At 50.4% G+C, this 15040-nt stretch overlaps 1 protein-coding gene across 1 annotated transcript; it reads right to left on the bottom strand.

The window, feature by feature from the left end:
• Window positions 1–626: 626 nt before the first annotated feature.
• Window positions 627–14392, bottom strand: ACAD10 (acyl-CoA dehydrogenase family, member 10). Its single transcript, XM_009582357.1, has 15 exons — window positions 14227–14392; window positions 13559–13707; window positions 12546–12740; window positions 10771–10929; window positions 9856–10015; window positions 9272–9413; window positions 8417–8485; window positions 7422–7603; window positions 6692–6842; window positions 5327–5472; window positions 4328–4501; window positions 3266–3442; window positions 1251–1324; window positions 998–1066; window positions 627–704 (listed from the first exon to the last, which is right to left on the bottom strand). The coding sequence occupies exons 1-15, from the start codon at window positions 14390–14392 to the stop codon at window positions 627–629; spliced, it is 2091 nt and encodes a 696-aa protein (XP_009580652.1).
• Between the last annotated feature and the right edge of the window lie 648 nt (window positions 14393–15040).

Raw genomic sequence — 15040 nt, 5'->3', positions numbered from 1 at the left:
TCCCACAGTTCTCTCCTTGCTGCTGGTCTATGTGAAGCACTGAAAGACCACATTGATCCAGTCTGCATCCTCCCTGATCCCCAAAGAAACCCAGAGAGAGCCACTGCAGACATGGGACCATGGAGTCCTCCCAGTTCCTCCCAGCTTCAGGGGCCAGGCACTGCCTCAGCTCCAGAGTCTCCCCTGAAGCCAGGAGTCCTCAAGGACCTAATTCAGTTCCCCCCACCACTGACTGGAGTCCTTCTAGAGTCTGCAGATAGCTGGAGGTGTTGTGCTGAAGGAGGAGAGACACCCTGCTCCATTCTCTTTATTGCCAAAACCAAGTCTTGCACCCCTACCTGTTTGTTCCTGACCAACTCTCCCCCGCTGCGAGGCTGGTGTTGACTGCCTGCAGCCTCTTGATCCAGGGATGGATTTGCCCCATACCTATCGAGCCTGGCAACAAATGCACTGAGCCCAGGTATGAGATAACAGCAAACACCACTGAAATTCAGAAGCTCCCAGGCTGCTGTTAGCACGACCTCTCCCATGCCAGAATGGCTGGTTTAGTCTCATGTCCAAGGCTCCCCAGCGCTGCGGTTACTGTCTCAGCTCTGGTTTGGAGAGCGCTGTCCTGTGAACCACCTTCAGCCAGACATGGAGCTCAGGTCCGAGTGAAGCACCAGGCTGGGGTCCGCGCTGCTGAGATGCTCTGCTCCAGAGACCTGTGTGAGAGCGAGAGCAAAGCCCACGCAGGGCAAGTAAGGGGCTGCAGGACCAGGGAAGCACGGCAGCAAATGCCCCAGACCCTTCCAAATGCCCTGGAGAACGCAGTGCTGGGGAGATTTCCTCACCTGGGATCCCACAACAGACAGGACAAATCACCCCTCATGCTCACGGGCCCCAGACTGCAATGCCTCATTCCTGGTGTGGAGGAGGCCCCGGAAGGGAGGTGTCCCTGTGTTGCTTTATTTGGACCAGAGAAGGGTCAAAATGTTAGGTGCATGTGTCTGCTCACCTGGCTGTCCTGATCCATGGCCCGTACAGTCATCGTCAGAGCCCCTGCTTTGGTCCTGGCACTCTCTGCCTGATGGAAGAGGATGAGACACATTATATCCTCCTACATTCCCCTACCCTGGTGCTGGCCCCCTCCGATAGCCAGTCCTGGCTCCCTCCCAGGCACGACGCTGGGAGTGCAGCTGCGTGCCCGGAGCTTTGGCCAGGCGCACTTATGCTCGCTCTGAGAGAGAAACTGAGCTTTGCTCTGCAACCTTGGAGAGGATCTCCCCGGAGAACTGCGGGGACAGGCAGCCCTCGGGACCAGCATGCAAAGTCTGCTGGCTCCCTGTGCGGAACATGGCAGGATCAGCCTAGACACTCCCCTGTTGAGCCGAGAGTGCCTCAGCCAAGGGCATTTTGCTGCCAATTCATTTGTGGAGGGGACGAACCTCCACCCCTGCAGTGCCAGCTGGCATGAGGCAGGCTTGCCCTTTCCCTTGGCCCTTGCCCAGCTTATGAGCGCTGTGACAGTCCCAGGTCAGGACAACTTGGCTGTTTAAAACTCCACTGCATAATCTTTCTGCCGCGGGCAGCAAGATTCCTCCCCTGGCTTTCACAACACGCTTCCACAGCAAAGGTTGACAGTGCAGGGACGATGCCAAGGGCAAGAACAGTGGGATGGATAGGGCAATGGCAGGGATGGGGGGCTCTCTGGTCCCCCAGACAAGGAGCAGTGTCTCTACCACAAGCCCAAGGCATGGAGTAGAGAGAGCGTGTGGCAGTCCTGATGTTTGGAGACTTGGCAACTCTCTCCCAGCTCTGTTTGGAGGAAGGGCGAGGAGATCTGCTAATCTCAGCACTTCCAAATTCCCCAGAGCTGCTGCTTCCCCTCCTTTTCCACCTTCTCAGGGGATCAGCTGCTAAGCATCCTGAAATGCTGGGGTTTGCTCGTTTCTGCCAGAGCACAAGGAAATGTTTCTGAAGGGCTGAACAACAGATGGGATTTTTTTTTTGGCAGCTAAAAGGCAGTTAAGTAACCCACTAGAATTTGATAATGTCACTAGAATACATTAAGAATATAATCTCGGTAGCAACCCAAAGATAGGGATGTTTGTTTTCATGACACACTCTGTGAATGATTACTTATGACACCACTCCCAGCAGATCTGTTTGCAACACCAGCCAGCCCAGAGCCACGGGCCCACTGAGCTGCACCGTGGCCACCAGCAGCACTGGGAAGTAGAAGCACAGAGAAACCAGACAGTTTGCAGAGCCCGGGCAGGGGACCCAGGTGTCCTGATACCTGCGTACTGACCTGACCTGCCTTGCACTGGCAGAAGGAAGAGACGCATAATTAAAACTCTGCAGTTCAAGACCTGATGCTACTCCCATATCTGCCACTGATCCACCACATGATCATGGGCAAGTCACTTTGGTAGCCAGTTTCTGCTTCCTCACCACCAATGTCCCTCGATTTTGAGGGTTCAGGCCTGCAGCAGCACCCATTCTGTGCAGGAGAGCCCAGGGCGGTAGCAGGGCCAAACTCCAAGTGGCATTCTAGAGCCCCTGCCGGGGAAAGCAAGATAAGAGAACACAAAGGAGGAAATGAAGCTGTGGAACTTGCAAGCAGCTCCCTGCCCTACCTGAGGGACCTCCCAAAGAGCACCAGGAGGGACTCTTACAAAGAGAATTAACTCAGCCCTTCCCACACAGAGGCAGCAGCGAGGCTCCAGGGGAAAGGAATGAGCAAGTGCTGGGCTAGCAGGTGTTGAAACGCCCAAGCCCAGCCAAGCTCTGGGGCCTCCATCAGCATTGATGGCAGGACCTTGGTGGAGCAGGACCAGCGATTACAGCTGGGCTGGCGTTAATCTGCTCATCTTGGAAGGGAGTGCCAGCTTCTGAAATTGCTATTTCCCAGAATATGAACTCTGTTACTCGAATGTAGCCAGCAACGGGAACCCAGCCCCCTTTCTCCAAGCCATTGGACTCTACAAGTGCCAGATGTCTGATGGGTCAGGAAAGCAAGGGTGCTCATAGGCACACCGCGATCCCCCATCCTGGTGCAGGTACAGCAAAGCAAAGCTGCTTTAGGGAGGAAGATGTCTCACCTTCAGCTCTAGAAGAGGATGTGGAGACCATCTGGGCTGGGAAATCAGAAAACTCCACTGGACACCCATGATCTTTTCCAGCTTGCAACAAAGACTCTGGGCCATCCCCAACAGGCTGGTGGGGGCAGTGACCAGGGGGACTTTGGGCTCAGGAGCTGCCCCAGGATGTGGCCAGGTACCGTAACTCCTGCTGAGGATCAGCCCTCGCCTGGCCCAGGTGCTGTAACGTCGTGCGAGAGGCTTTCTGGTGGGGAGGCTGTCAAACACACGGAATCCTTCTTTTATGGCGAACTCCCAAGCCAGGTCGGCCACAAACTCTGTATCCTCCGGGCTGCTTTCGCTTGGGGCTGGCCTCCCTGGGGACAAGAGAAGAACAGGACATCTTTGTTTGAAAGAGCCCGAGTTATGTAGTCACATCCCAAACAGCACCCTGTGCCCTTGTCTGGGCCAGCACAGCAGGACTCGAGGAGACTCCTCTCTAAGGAATACGAAAATAACGTCCTGTTTTTCTCTGATAAAGATTCCCTGATGTATGCATATAAACAACACTGAGAGTTCACACCACCTCCCTGCTTTTGTGTCTCTCTTCGAAGGTGGTGCTTAGTTTGAAGGTCTGAGAGCTCCACCTGTAGGGCACGGCTCTGAGCTCTGAACTCTGGCCTCTGCTCAATTCTCCCAGGAAAGAAAGTGATCACACAGCAACCTCTGATCAGCACAAACAGCAAACAGGAACAGACCAGACTTTGCATCCAGCAAAAAGCAGCCGCTGGGGAAATGCCCTGTGTGTACTCCCCTTTGGCCCTTTTTTCTGTTTGCAGGACACAACCTGACTACACAACACAGCCTGAGAGGTTACAGCAGCCTCACACCCTCCAGAGCCTGTGCTGGAGCAGGGAAGGAGCTCTGTGCTTTACAGGACACTATATTCGCATCCCTTTTGTCTACAATAACTCGCTGCATGATTACTCCCAGGTCACTCATCTCCAGAGTGAAACAAGTTCTCTCATTTTGATCCCTTATTTCCCACAAGAGCTCTATGCTGAAAGCAGAAGACTACCAGACATGCCAAGCTTCGCTGTAGCACCTGGAATTTCGGAGCCCTCAGCGTTCACAGCCAGAAGTGCCCAAATCCTGCAGCACATGCTGCCGGTCTGACCTCCCCCAGTTCAGTATGAGAGCTCTCCCCGCACTGGTGCTCGTGTGTCTGTGCAGAACAGGGCCAGCATGGCTGGGTTTCTCACCTGCCAGGGAGCGTTTGTAGAGTCCCTGCAGCATTGCAGCCAGTCGGAAAAAGGCAAAGGCCATGTAGAAATTCCAATTCTCTGGGCGCTCCTCTCCCATGTGGCCACAGTACATCTGGGAATACTCCTCTGCCGTGGGGACTCCCAGGTGCCCCAAATCACACTTCTTCAAGCCTGGAAGATGTGAAGAGGCAACAGTGAAGCAGCAGACAGTGAGGAGCGCAGAGCTTTCTAGAGATACCGTGAGGCTTGTGGCAGAGCCATGCAGCTGTGGAGCAGCGGAGACACCTGCACCCATCCAACACCTGCACTGCTGCCATGCTGTCTCCATACATAACAATGGGGGTTTGGCACCAACCCACGTAAGTGAAATGCATATGGGGCAGTTTTCTTCATTGGGGTGAGATTGTGAAAGCAGTGACTGATGGATCTTTCTCCTAAACAATGGAGTGATTTTCCTCCCTGGTTACTCCTATACTGTTCTTTTTAACAAGTGTATAACTTTGTGGACAAACCCCTTCTGGGCTGGCCTGGTTCACAGCTTTCCCACCCAAAAGAGTTCCCCAGCTTTACAGCTGAAGTGAGAGGGAAAATAATACAAATTAATTTTTCAACACAGTTTTGCAAGCTGTGAAGCAGGGTCCTCCTCTCTGGGGCCCTCCCTGACACGACTGCTAACAAAGGTCCATGTGCATGAACAGGGTGACAGTACCAACCAGGCTACGGAGCACATGGCAGAGTATCTGCCAAATGGGTGGCAGATGTGAGACAAACTGGGGATGGGGCCATCATGGCACAGCGATTACTGCACATGGAGGGATGCAGGGTTCTTCAGAGAGGGGAGAAAGGGCAGAGCAGGGAATATGCTACGAGACCCTCAACCCTTTCCAACTGCAATGAGCCCAACTGCCAGCTGAGCTCTCTGGGCAGAAGCTAATCTGTTTCTGAACTCTGGCTCCTCTCTCCGTGTGTCAAACGTGACTTTGCCCCTCTCTGTACCTCTCAGTGCATTAAAGTGAGGTGGCAGGAAGTAGGCCATACAGTTATTCGCCAAATCAGAGATGGGATCTCCTAGAGTTGAAAGCTTCCAGCCAAGGACAGCAAGGACTTCTGGCCTGTCTGGATGAAAGACCAGGTTGTCCATCCTGTATTAGAGGGAAAAAGAGATCAGAAAAGTCTCAAGAGGGGGAAAAAAATCCCAGTGCTCAGCAGCAGTAGGTGCTTTCCAGTGCTCTTCAGTCTCTTCAAAAATTGCTTAGTCCTTTGGGAGGCTGCGCAAGTGAAAGGCTAATTTCTGCAAGCATAGATCAGGGAGGACAGAGATTACTCAATAGTGAACTCCCTGGTTAATGATGAACTGAACTGTGCTTTGAAGAATGAAACCAAGTTATTCAGGGCCTCAGATCATTAACAGATGTTACAGGACAGGCTAGCCAAAAAGTGAAGCAGGCAAGTCACTGTCCAGGGGGATCTTCTGGTCATTTCAATGGCACACAATAACTCCAGGCCCTGCATTGTCATGTGCTGCAGCTTATGCATAGTACAGCCTTCAACAGTTTGAGCCCCAGGAGAGGGCAGCAGTCTACTGAGGAGGAAACAGAGAGGGCAGCCATCCTGCCACGGTGCAGAGAGCTCACCAGCTGCCAGTCACACAGGAACTGTGTGCGCTAAACCTTGCAGGAAGGAGTCTTGGCCCAGAATTGGCACAGAATTGGTGGGTCTGACAACACAGAAGTAGCTCTCAGCATCCCTCACCTCTGTCCCTAGCCACCATGTTCCTGCATGACTTCACCTGTGACAGGTTTTGCCATACATCCTGAAGCATCTCACCAGCCACCCAAACTCTTTAAGCACCAAGTATTATTAGCAACATGCACCAGGACTGATATCTGAGTATTGCAGAAACAGTTGATGATCCTCCAGTGTTAGACCAGTGTTTGCAGTGGTCGCATGAAGAAACTCTGTTAACACCAATGAGGCAGCAAGATTGGAATCAGACATCATGAGTCCAGGCTTTCAGTTCCTGTCCCCGGTTTCCCTGCTCTCTAACGGGCACTGATTTTAAACTGCCAAGATCAGTAGGCAGATAAACACTGGGGAAAATACGAGAGATCTCGGTGCAAGACAGCACCAGCCAGGGCTCTTGGAATATATTTCTCATGATGGATGCGAAGGGTTTGTGGCCCTCTAGGTCTCATGACCTGGGGGATGCTGAACATACCCAGAGCCCAGCTTTCAGACTGCTCTGAAGCTGCTGTGCCAGCCCAACTCAGCACCTCTTTGGAGTCTGCATATTGCTTTACACTGTCTCCCTCTCTGCTGCCCGGGATGTGCTCCAGGGCAGTGCTCTGAGCCAAGCAATACCTGAAATCACCATGCACGACTGTCATCTTCTGAGATTCAGGAAAATGCAGAGGCAGCCACTCGATGAGTCTCTCCATGGCTGAGATAACATGAGTTTCCATAGCTCGATACTGCTTTGTCCAGGTCTCAACTTGCCGCTGAATATAATTACCTGTAAAAAGGGAAGGAAAGCTCTCAGGCAAAGGGACAAGCACAAAGAGGCTTCAAAAGAGATGCATAAAAGGTGCATGCAGAAACAGTCAAAAGCCAAGCAGATCTCAGTCCAGCACCCTGACATAAGCTCCAAGAGTTTAATCGTGATTTCCAGAGGTCTCATACATTCTTAACTGGGCACTGGATTTGATATTCTGGTGGAAATAATCAGATCCTGGACAAAACCATAACTTCTCCACCAACTCCGAGAAGCTGAGATAGCCCTGCAGAGAGACTGGAGGAGCTGAGGAAGTCTGGTCAGAGATGGCAGCAAACAAGTTACTCCTGCACGCACAGTGCAGCTCTTGGTCATGGCAGGAAGCTCTGGGGACTATTAACAGGAAACACAGTCCTGGAGGATCTAAAGCAGCTCTCCACACCCTCCCACCACACCTGGGGATTCAGACACCCTGCTGCTCATCTTCGCTTTCCCAACTGCCCCCAAATTTGGCCCAAGTCCTATACCCGAGCCCATCCCTTGAAATGCTGATACACAGGAGAAGAAAGCAGTGATAGAGGATACAGAGCCTTCACTCACCCTGCTCCCTGAGGTCCTCCAGTTTGGCTGCTCTGAGGTCTACGCTGTGGATCTTGGAGAGGACTTGACTCATGGCAGCATAAACAGCCCTCCGCTCGCTAGGCTGCAGCGCAGGGAGGGAGGCGTCGCTGTAGACATGGCCAGCACAGTGCTCCATCAGGTAGAAAGGTGTGCCAAGGGTGCTGGGGAAGCAAGGTGGAACCGGCGGCTCGGAGGTTAATCCTCCTACCTACCACCCCTCAAATCAAACCTGCACCTTGAACATGTCCCCAGGCCTCACCTGCACGGCAAGGCGAAGAGCAGCCTCAACAGCACTTGAGCACTCACACCTGGGCTCAAGCCCAACTCAAGCTGCCAGCCTGTAGCACACGGCTGTGGCATGATCAGTCCCGTTCCCTCCAGCCCCAGGAAGCTGAGCTCGGGGCCGGGCTACAGCACCAACCATCTCCCTGCCTTCCCTGCAGTGAGCTCTGGAGCTGGGCTGTCAGACTGCACGCAAACATCACGAACGGTGGACACGCATTTAACTGCAGTGCAGAGACTTTATTGCTGCAGCCAGCAGAGATCTGAGCGTAGCTGTGCTGACTGCAGGCTAGACAGGGTGTCCTGGTCGCAGACTTGCTGCTATCGCGGCTGTAGAACTTGGGGCAAGTCTGAGGACTGGTATTTAGAAAAAATCACCTCATTGGAAACCTGAGAATACTGAGTCAGCGGGAAGCCCTACAATGTTGTTTTATAGCAGCTTTTCAAAGAAAGACAGCATTTTGATTAATTGCTAAAATAAGGACACACCTAAAACAAGCCAAATAAAAATATTACTGTCCTTTGAACTTCTACAGGCTCCTCTAGCCTGAGACTGGGCAAACACTAATTAGACCAGTGCACTTTGTGAGGTCTGGCTCCTTCTCTTCCTCTCCTCGTCTTTGAGGGAATCTCAAAGTTGTCAAGTGGCTGAAGTTGTCAAGCACAGAGTGAAAGCTGAGGGACAAGATTACCTTCTGTCCTCGCAGAGAGCAAGTACAGTGGGAACAGGAACACCAGCCTCAGAGAGTGCCTTCAGTACCCTGCCAGGGCGAGTCAGAGAGCCATGTCAGCACAGAAAGGCATTAGGGAATCGATACTAGAACTGCATTGTTGCTAGGCAGACACACAATATAAAAAAGAGCCCTATGCTCAGTTTTAAACACACTAAAATAGCATGGCTGGGGGTAGGGGAAAGAAGCACACCAAAATCTTTGTATGGCCCAGAGCCCCAAGACCGACACACTCTGAAAAACCAAGGGGAGATCACAACTGCTCCCCTACAAGCATCCTGCTGCTCTCCGGCCGAGGCAGAGATCTCCAGCACAGCAAACCGGTTTGCAGCATGGGGAAAGCCGTTCGCTAAGCTCCTCACCGCTCAGCTGCAGTGTTGTGCTGCAACCTCTCTCCCACCCAAGGTGCCAGATGCGACAGTGATATCCTGCGTCTCCCAACATGTGCTGGGAGAGCTGTGGTGTGCTCCGTGGATCGGAAGGATTGGCAGTGCAGGAGTGGGGATAGTGCTTTTCACAGGCACAGGGTCTTAACTGCACGCTCACCGCCAGCTGCAGGGCGGTAGCACAGCCTTGTCTCTCAATCCAGGACTGCTCACGCTAGCTGTAGCAAACGGACAGATCCCAGACTGGGATATGGAGCTGTGCAAAATGCAGGGAGGACAATGTGGGAGGCAGGTGTGTGAACTGTGTCTGTGATGTGGAACAGACAAGCCAAGGCTGGAATAGAGCACTGTCCCTAGGACGGGATTGTTTGGGATCTCCTACAAGAGTCTTCCCTGGTCAGCTGGCATGAGGAGCACAGCTCCTTCTCACCTGTATTCCCTTCTGACAGCAGGGCTCGAGGGATGCAGGCTGTCAGAGGGCTCCTTCTTCAGCACTAGCAAGCGATCTCCAAACTTGACGTAATAGGTCCGGGCAGACTGTCCGTGGCCAAACTGCCGTAACACCAGTGGGCCTGAAGAGTTGAGAGCAGAGGGTCAGCTGACAGAAGCATGAGCTGGGATTATTTCTCACCACTTCTCCAGGTTTTACTTCCCCTTCCTGCGCCTGGGTCTAAGATCTCACTTGCAGCAATCAGGAACCTACGCTTTGCTCCTGTGTCCCAAATCCCTGGGGAGCGTGGCAATTGCTCATAGATGGCTCACAGGCCAGGAATATTCCTGGCATCTCTTTGGCAACTTGTGCTCAACCCCTCCCAAATAAGGAAGTCCTAAAATGTTGTTTCCCATTTTTGGGAAACAGTGATGGATCACTGAAACGTGAATGGCTGCAATATTTGCTTGGAGATTAGGAGCCTTTCATTAACATTATTTTTCAATCCATCTGTCGTAATGAAAGAGCCAATGGCTCCAGAATATGCAAGCTTTCAGGCTGAAGAGCAAAAAGCACTGCGATACCTGTTGCCTGGTCACAGAGAACATTTTCAAGGTACTTTTGCAGACGATCTTTTGGGATTTCCATGCTTGGTCTCACTGAACAAGTATATGGAACAAACCCTTGCAAAGGAAAACCCAGATAGGTTTCCAGCTCCTTGAGTGCTACTTCTGGATCATCGACCTGCAGGCAGGAGGGAGAAACACTGGGTGATAGTTAGAAGATAAAATTGCCTGGGAAATAAAGAGCTCTGCACACTTGTGATGAATTTATCTGAGAGTCCAACAGCACCGAACCAGTAAGACACACAGGAATTCACTGGTCAGTCCCTGCCAGCACAGAGAGCCTCCTGCCTTCGACTCTGTCCCGGAGACGTACCTGTCACTGTGGCATAGGCACTGTGAGCTTGGGCTGGGCTAAGAGCTGGAATTCCCTGTGTGTAGTCCAGGGGAGCAGAGTTCACTCTTCCCACCAGTCCTTCCCCCATCACCAAAGTAAAACGCCTGTGCTCACTATCTCCAAAGCCTGGGGGTTAATCAGTCAGTCCCCAGCTGACAGATCCATGAAGCCTCAGAGTTTCTAGAAATTTATTAAATATGTCTTATTTTCTCACATCAGATGGATGTGGTTGTCTCAACGATATGGTGAGGGCTGTTTCTCTAATAGGAAACTGAGGTCCATAAAGGAGAAGCGACTTCTCCGAGGTTACACCGGCTGTAGGCTTTAGAGCTGTGAATGAAACAGGCCAGTGCAGACTTTGCCAGTAATCCCCCCCTTTAACCCCGCCACATCCTGTAGGAATAAGGACAGGCTGAAACAAAAGGCTTGGCAACATGAGTCTGCCACTGCGATTGAAAATCCTGAGCCATTCAAGTCAAACACAGCTTCTGGACTTAGAAACCATAGCCAAAGCCTGCCCTGGCTGCATTGCTTTGTACCTTCACTGTTTTAATGCCAAGCTGGGCTGCTGCTTTTAGGTTCTGGCTGCTGTTGTCAAGGAAGATGGATTCCTGGGGCTGAACGCCCAAGCGCTCCAAGCACAGCTTGTAGATACGAGGATCTGGCTTGCGCATTCCTTCCCGATAAGATTCAACCATCTACGGCAACAACAAATGGATTACGTATGAGCCTACTGTGACCACAAACATCTGTGCAGTGTTGGAAATGGAGGACAGGAGGGTGGGAAAGAGACTGACAGTTTAAGTAACATGTGAAATAAAGGACACAGGGAATGGAGGGCTGACAGAGCTGGATAGGACGTGATTCAAGTGACTGCGTGGGTGCCAATTGCTTGGCTGTGGCTCTGTCAGCTCAAATAAGCTAAACAGGATCAGCCAGTCCTTGGGTGGAAGATATCCAACGAGATGTTATGATGTGGGAGACTCGCTGGATGTCCCAGACCGTGCCAAACCAATTGCTCAATGCTGTCCAAGAAAGCCTTGGATTGCACCACCTTCCAAATCATCTGGAAAAGTGGTGTCCTCACCATTGCACCTATCAACCACGCCAAAGCAATCTTCACAGCAGCAGAGATGTTGACCATAATCATCTGCCCAAATTTGGATCAAAAAAATCTTGAGTCAGTCTCTGAATACTCACATTGCCCTCAAAACCGTAAAAAATTCAAGCAATATTTCACCTCTGCACTGATAGACACTCTACGAATAGAAATGAATCTATTAGATAGACATAAAAGCCAATCCTAATGGAAATCCACATTCAATTAATTTTTTTTTTCACTAATTACTGCGCAGTGCTGTTGCCTGCTGTTACAGAAGAGCCACACCGCATGAGTGATGACACCAGATAGACCATGGTTATTAAAGTGCTTTGAAACAGTCTGGGATGAAAGGTACTACAGAGCATCACAACAGCGCATGACTCCACTAAGAGAACTTCATAGGCACTGGTGTCACTAGTATAATGCACAGAAAGCCAAGTCGATAATGACATAATGTTGACAAGATGACTTTAAACAGTCGCAGGTTTTAAATGTAGTGATACGACTCTTCTTTGCATATTTTGTTGTCCCAATCAAGGCTATAAAACAAACTTAAGTCATGAATAAACTCCTGAAATTCAAGATGTGAGTTGGGGCACACAAAAAAGCAAATTTTCTGTCATGCTGAGGTGAGTCCTCACAGCTACCTGTTAAAGTGAAGCCACTCGAACCAGCCTCGAGGTTCATGGCTAATCTTCTGCTTCATCTTTGCAAAAGCAAAGCGTGCTGGGAGAGGGGTCTCTGCCTGCTCGTCAGCTCAGACAGATTGGCATGTTGGGGTAGTGGGATTTTTCTAATATGGGGAATGCTTTGCAATTCTTTGGGATGAAACAAGCTTTAAAAGAGCAAGGACTAAATATAAAGCAAGCAGGGGCACTGGGTAATAACATTTATTTCTTGTATAGTGTTCCAGCTTCTACGTCCTTTATCGACATAGCTAGCTATGCCTGTTACACATATACTTGTGGTTGCGTGGGCATTTTGCAATGAATTTTCAAATACACAAGTACCTGCCACTCACTCAGACCCTCTTCAAGGCCCAGTCACTACAGCAAATTATGCCAGGAAACGTTTTCACAGACTGTTACATTTATGTCTACTAATACGTGCTGCTGGTTGCCGTTCATTTGGTACCTGCATGTAAAGAATTTCAGTTGCAGCTTTCTATAGACCTAGCTACAGAAATGCATTTTGGAATCCATCCAGGCTTACCACATCAAAGTGCTTTCGGTCTAGGGGCAGAGCGCTGTCTCCATTCAGCAGACAGAAGTTGTTGCTTAGAAGAGCTGTCTTAAGACCTTCTGCACGGATACACTGTACTGCTTCTGCCATTATGGGGAGCTGTTTTATCATCTCATTTCTGATTAAGTCCAAGAGAAAAGAGTCCACTGGAACACAGACATTTGCCTAAGAAACCAGAGAAACCCCGAAGAATGATAATTAGCCATAAATGTTTTTTAAGCAGGGAGGAAAATAAGAGTGGTTGAGTAGGTAGGTCGCCTGATCATCTTATCTTGCTGTCCTACTTCCTCTGGCAGCAGAAGGCAGTCTGAGTGAATCTCCCAGCTAAATTGCTTAGACCAAATAAACAAGCGTTGTCACGTTACTAATTCTACAGAAGCAGCAGCAGAGATAAAGGGCTGATTTTGGGAAAGAGAAATGCACTAGGACTGTGCCTGCCATGGAATCAAGGCAGGTTAGAGATAAATACTGCTTTACCATTCAGCAGGCACAAAAGGAATCTGTATTTTAGACTGAGCTGTTTCAAAAAGACTTCATTCAAAAGAGGATTCTCGCACTGTGTTCCTGGAGCTGTGGAGGGGCTTCTGATCTTAAGAACCCACCCTGGAGACTGTGGCCTCCATCCATTGAGCGTGCCCATGTACAAACTAGCAGCAAAAGCCTTTTAGCTGACCTCTGACTCTCTGACTTCTCATCTTGGCTGATCCTAGAGATGTCTTGAAATAAAGTTATGAAATATGCAGGAAGAGGCTGGTGGAAGTGAAGGCAAATTCAGCTGACCATCCTGCCTGGGTACCAGAATGATGATGGCAGTGAAAAGATTGCCCTGATCAGACAGCAATGCTTCCCAGATGGTAAATCCAAACCCTTCCATCAAAGGATTTCTTTTAAAAGCTCCTCTTTCCTCACTGAACCACCACATTGCAGGATCCCGTTTCCCTGCAGTCAGGAAGCACAAAGAGAGGAAGGGGGAGTTGGCTTACAATCTCAAAGCACTGCTGTCCCAATTCCTGCAAAAACTCCACAGTCGTCAGCTGTCCTCTTGTGTACTTCAGAGAGGGACTATTTTCCCCTCCAGAGAGTATAGCTTGCTGGATGGTGCCGGCTGGAATACAGTTCCGGGCCTCCCAGTCTACATAAAGAAAAGTAAGAAAGCCAGGAGAGAGCATGTATGGCATCATTAGAACTGGGAAATTAGCTTGAAATCCCTCTGAAGTCTGATACATCGACCAGCACTCGTGAGAACCAATGTGCTGGACTGGGGTAATTTACCCAGACATGGAGAAGAAGTTTTGGCATTCCCCCAACCGAAGCACCTCACCTCTATTTTTGGAATGGTACCCTTGGGGTGAAAACATGGAGTTCTTAAAGTGTCCTGAAGGACTGCACCAACGTTGGGTGGTATCAGCCGGTGTCATTACAGGACAGTTTCATTACCAGATGGGTTCAGGCCCTGATCTGGAGCTGTCAACGCGGTTGTTGGTTGCTGTCAGTTCCAGTACTTCTGATGGCACAATAGGGTACCATCAACACCATCGCAAGTTCTTGAATATCTTACAGAACCAGACAGGGAGCTGACAGGGACACCTGAAATTTATTTTCTCTCCATGCATAGCAACACCAGGAGCAAATGAGAAATGAGAATACACACCCGCGGCTGTCTTGTACGGGGACGGGAGGAGGACTCCGCTCACATCAAAGATCACGGCTTTATAATGGCACCATCCAGACTGCCTCCGTCGAATTAACCCCTGCGGGTGCTGCTGGATCCTGGCACAGAGCAGGTAAGGGGCACGGGCAATGCTCCTCAGGTACATGCTGCGGAAAATTTGCAACCGGCCCGTGCCGACCGAGGAGAGAGGCTAGGACGCAAAGTATAGAATTACAAGGGTGAATATTTATTCATGCACATGAAGTGTCCCGGCCAAATTGGGGCACCTGAATGCGGTTTTACACAGGGTCCTTATACCCTTCAAATGTTCAGGGACAACATGATTTGACTAACACTAACACCCACACTACTGATTACTAATCATAGCCAAACTTTGCAAAGCGACTATATTTTTGCAACATTCTTGTTGCTTGTCTATTGATCCAGATGTCCCCGGAGTCAGTCTTGCTATAGTTACTTTTCTATGATCCAGATGATGCTGAGAGGGTTTCAGAGACGTGTTAGAGGGGCTATAGGATGCTGGCGTTACCTTGATTACTCAGGGGGGTCGTTTATCCTTCACGGACAGCTCTAAGCCGTGAAGCAAAGTCCTTATTTCGAGGCTGTCCTTCAGTTTCTTTTACTTAAGCATGAACCATACCAACGCCTGGGCACGGCCCTGAGCTGCAAGATACCAGCATGGCGGGTGTGAGGGGAAAGGAAGAAAGGGGGTTTTTTTGGGGGGGGTGTGTTTCGGCCTAAGGGGATGGTCCCTCCAGCGTGGCTGCGTTGCCATGGTAACGAGGCCTGTGGC

The sequence above is a fragment of the Fulmarus glacialis genome, unplaced genomic scaffold (assembly GCF_000690835.1).
Source record: "Fulmarus glacialis isolate BGI_N327 unplaced genomic scaffold, ASM69083v1 scaffold8730, whole genome shotgun sequence".
In the NCBI taxonomy this organism is placed as follows: domain Eukaryota; kingdom Metazoa; phylum Chordata; class Aves; order Procellariiformes; family Procellariidae; genus Fulmarus; species Fulmarus glacialis.
Note: the sequence above shows the minus strand (reverse complement) of the source record. Positions and strands in the feature narration are given on the sequence as shown.

Bases quoted from the DNA above. Each gene is read 5' to 3' on its own strand.
- ACAD10 (XM_009582357.1), bottom strand. From the start codon at position 14,392: ATGTACCTGAGGAGCATTGCCCGTGCCCCTTACCTGCTCTGTGCCAGG. The intron at 6,843-7,421 runs GTGAGTGAAGGC...CCCTTTTTACAG, and splicing joins GGAGGACCTCAGGGAGCAGG to GTAATTATATTCAGCGGCAA. The intron at 705-997 runs GTGAGCAGACAC...GCTCTCACACAG, and splicing joins CCATGGATCAGGACAGCCAG to GTCTCTGGAGCAGAGCATCT.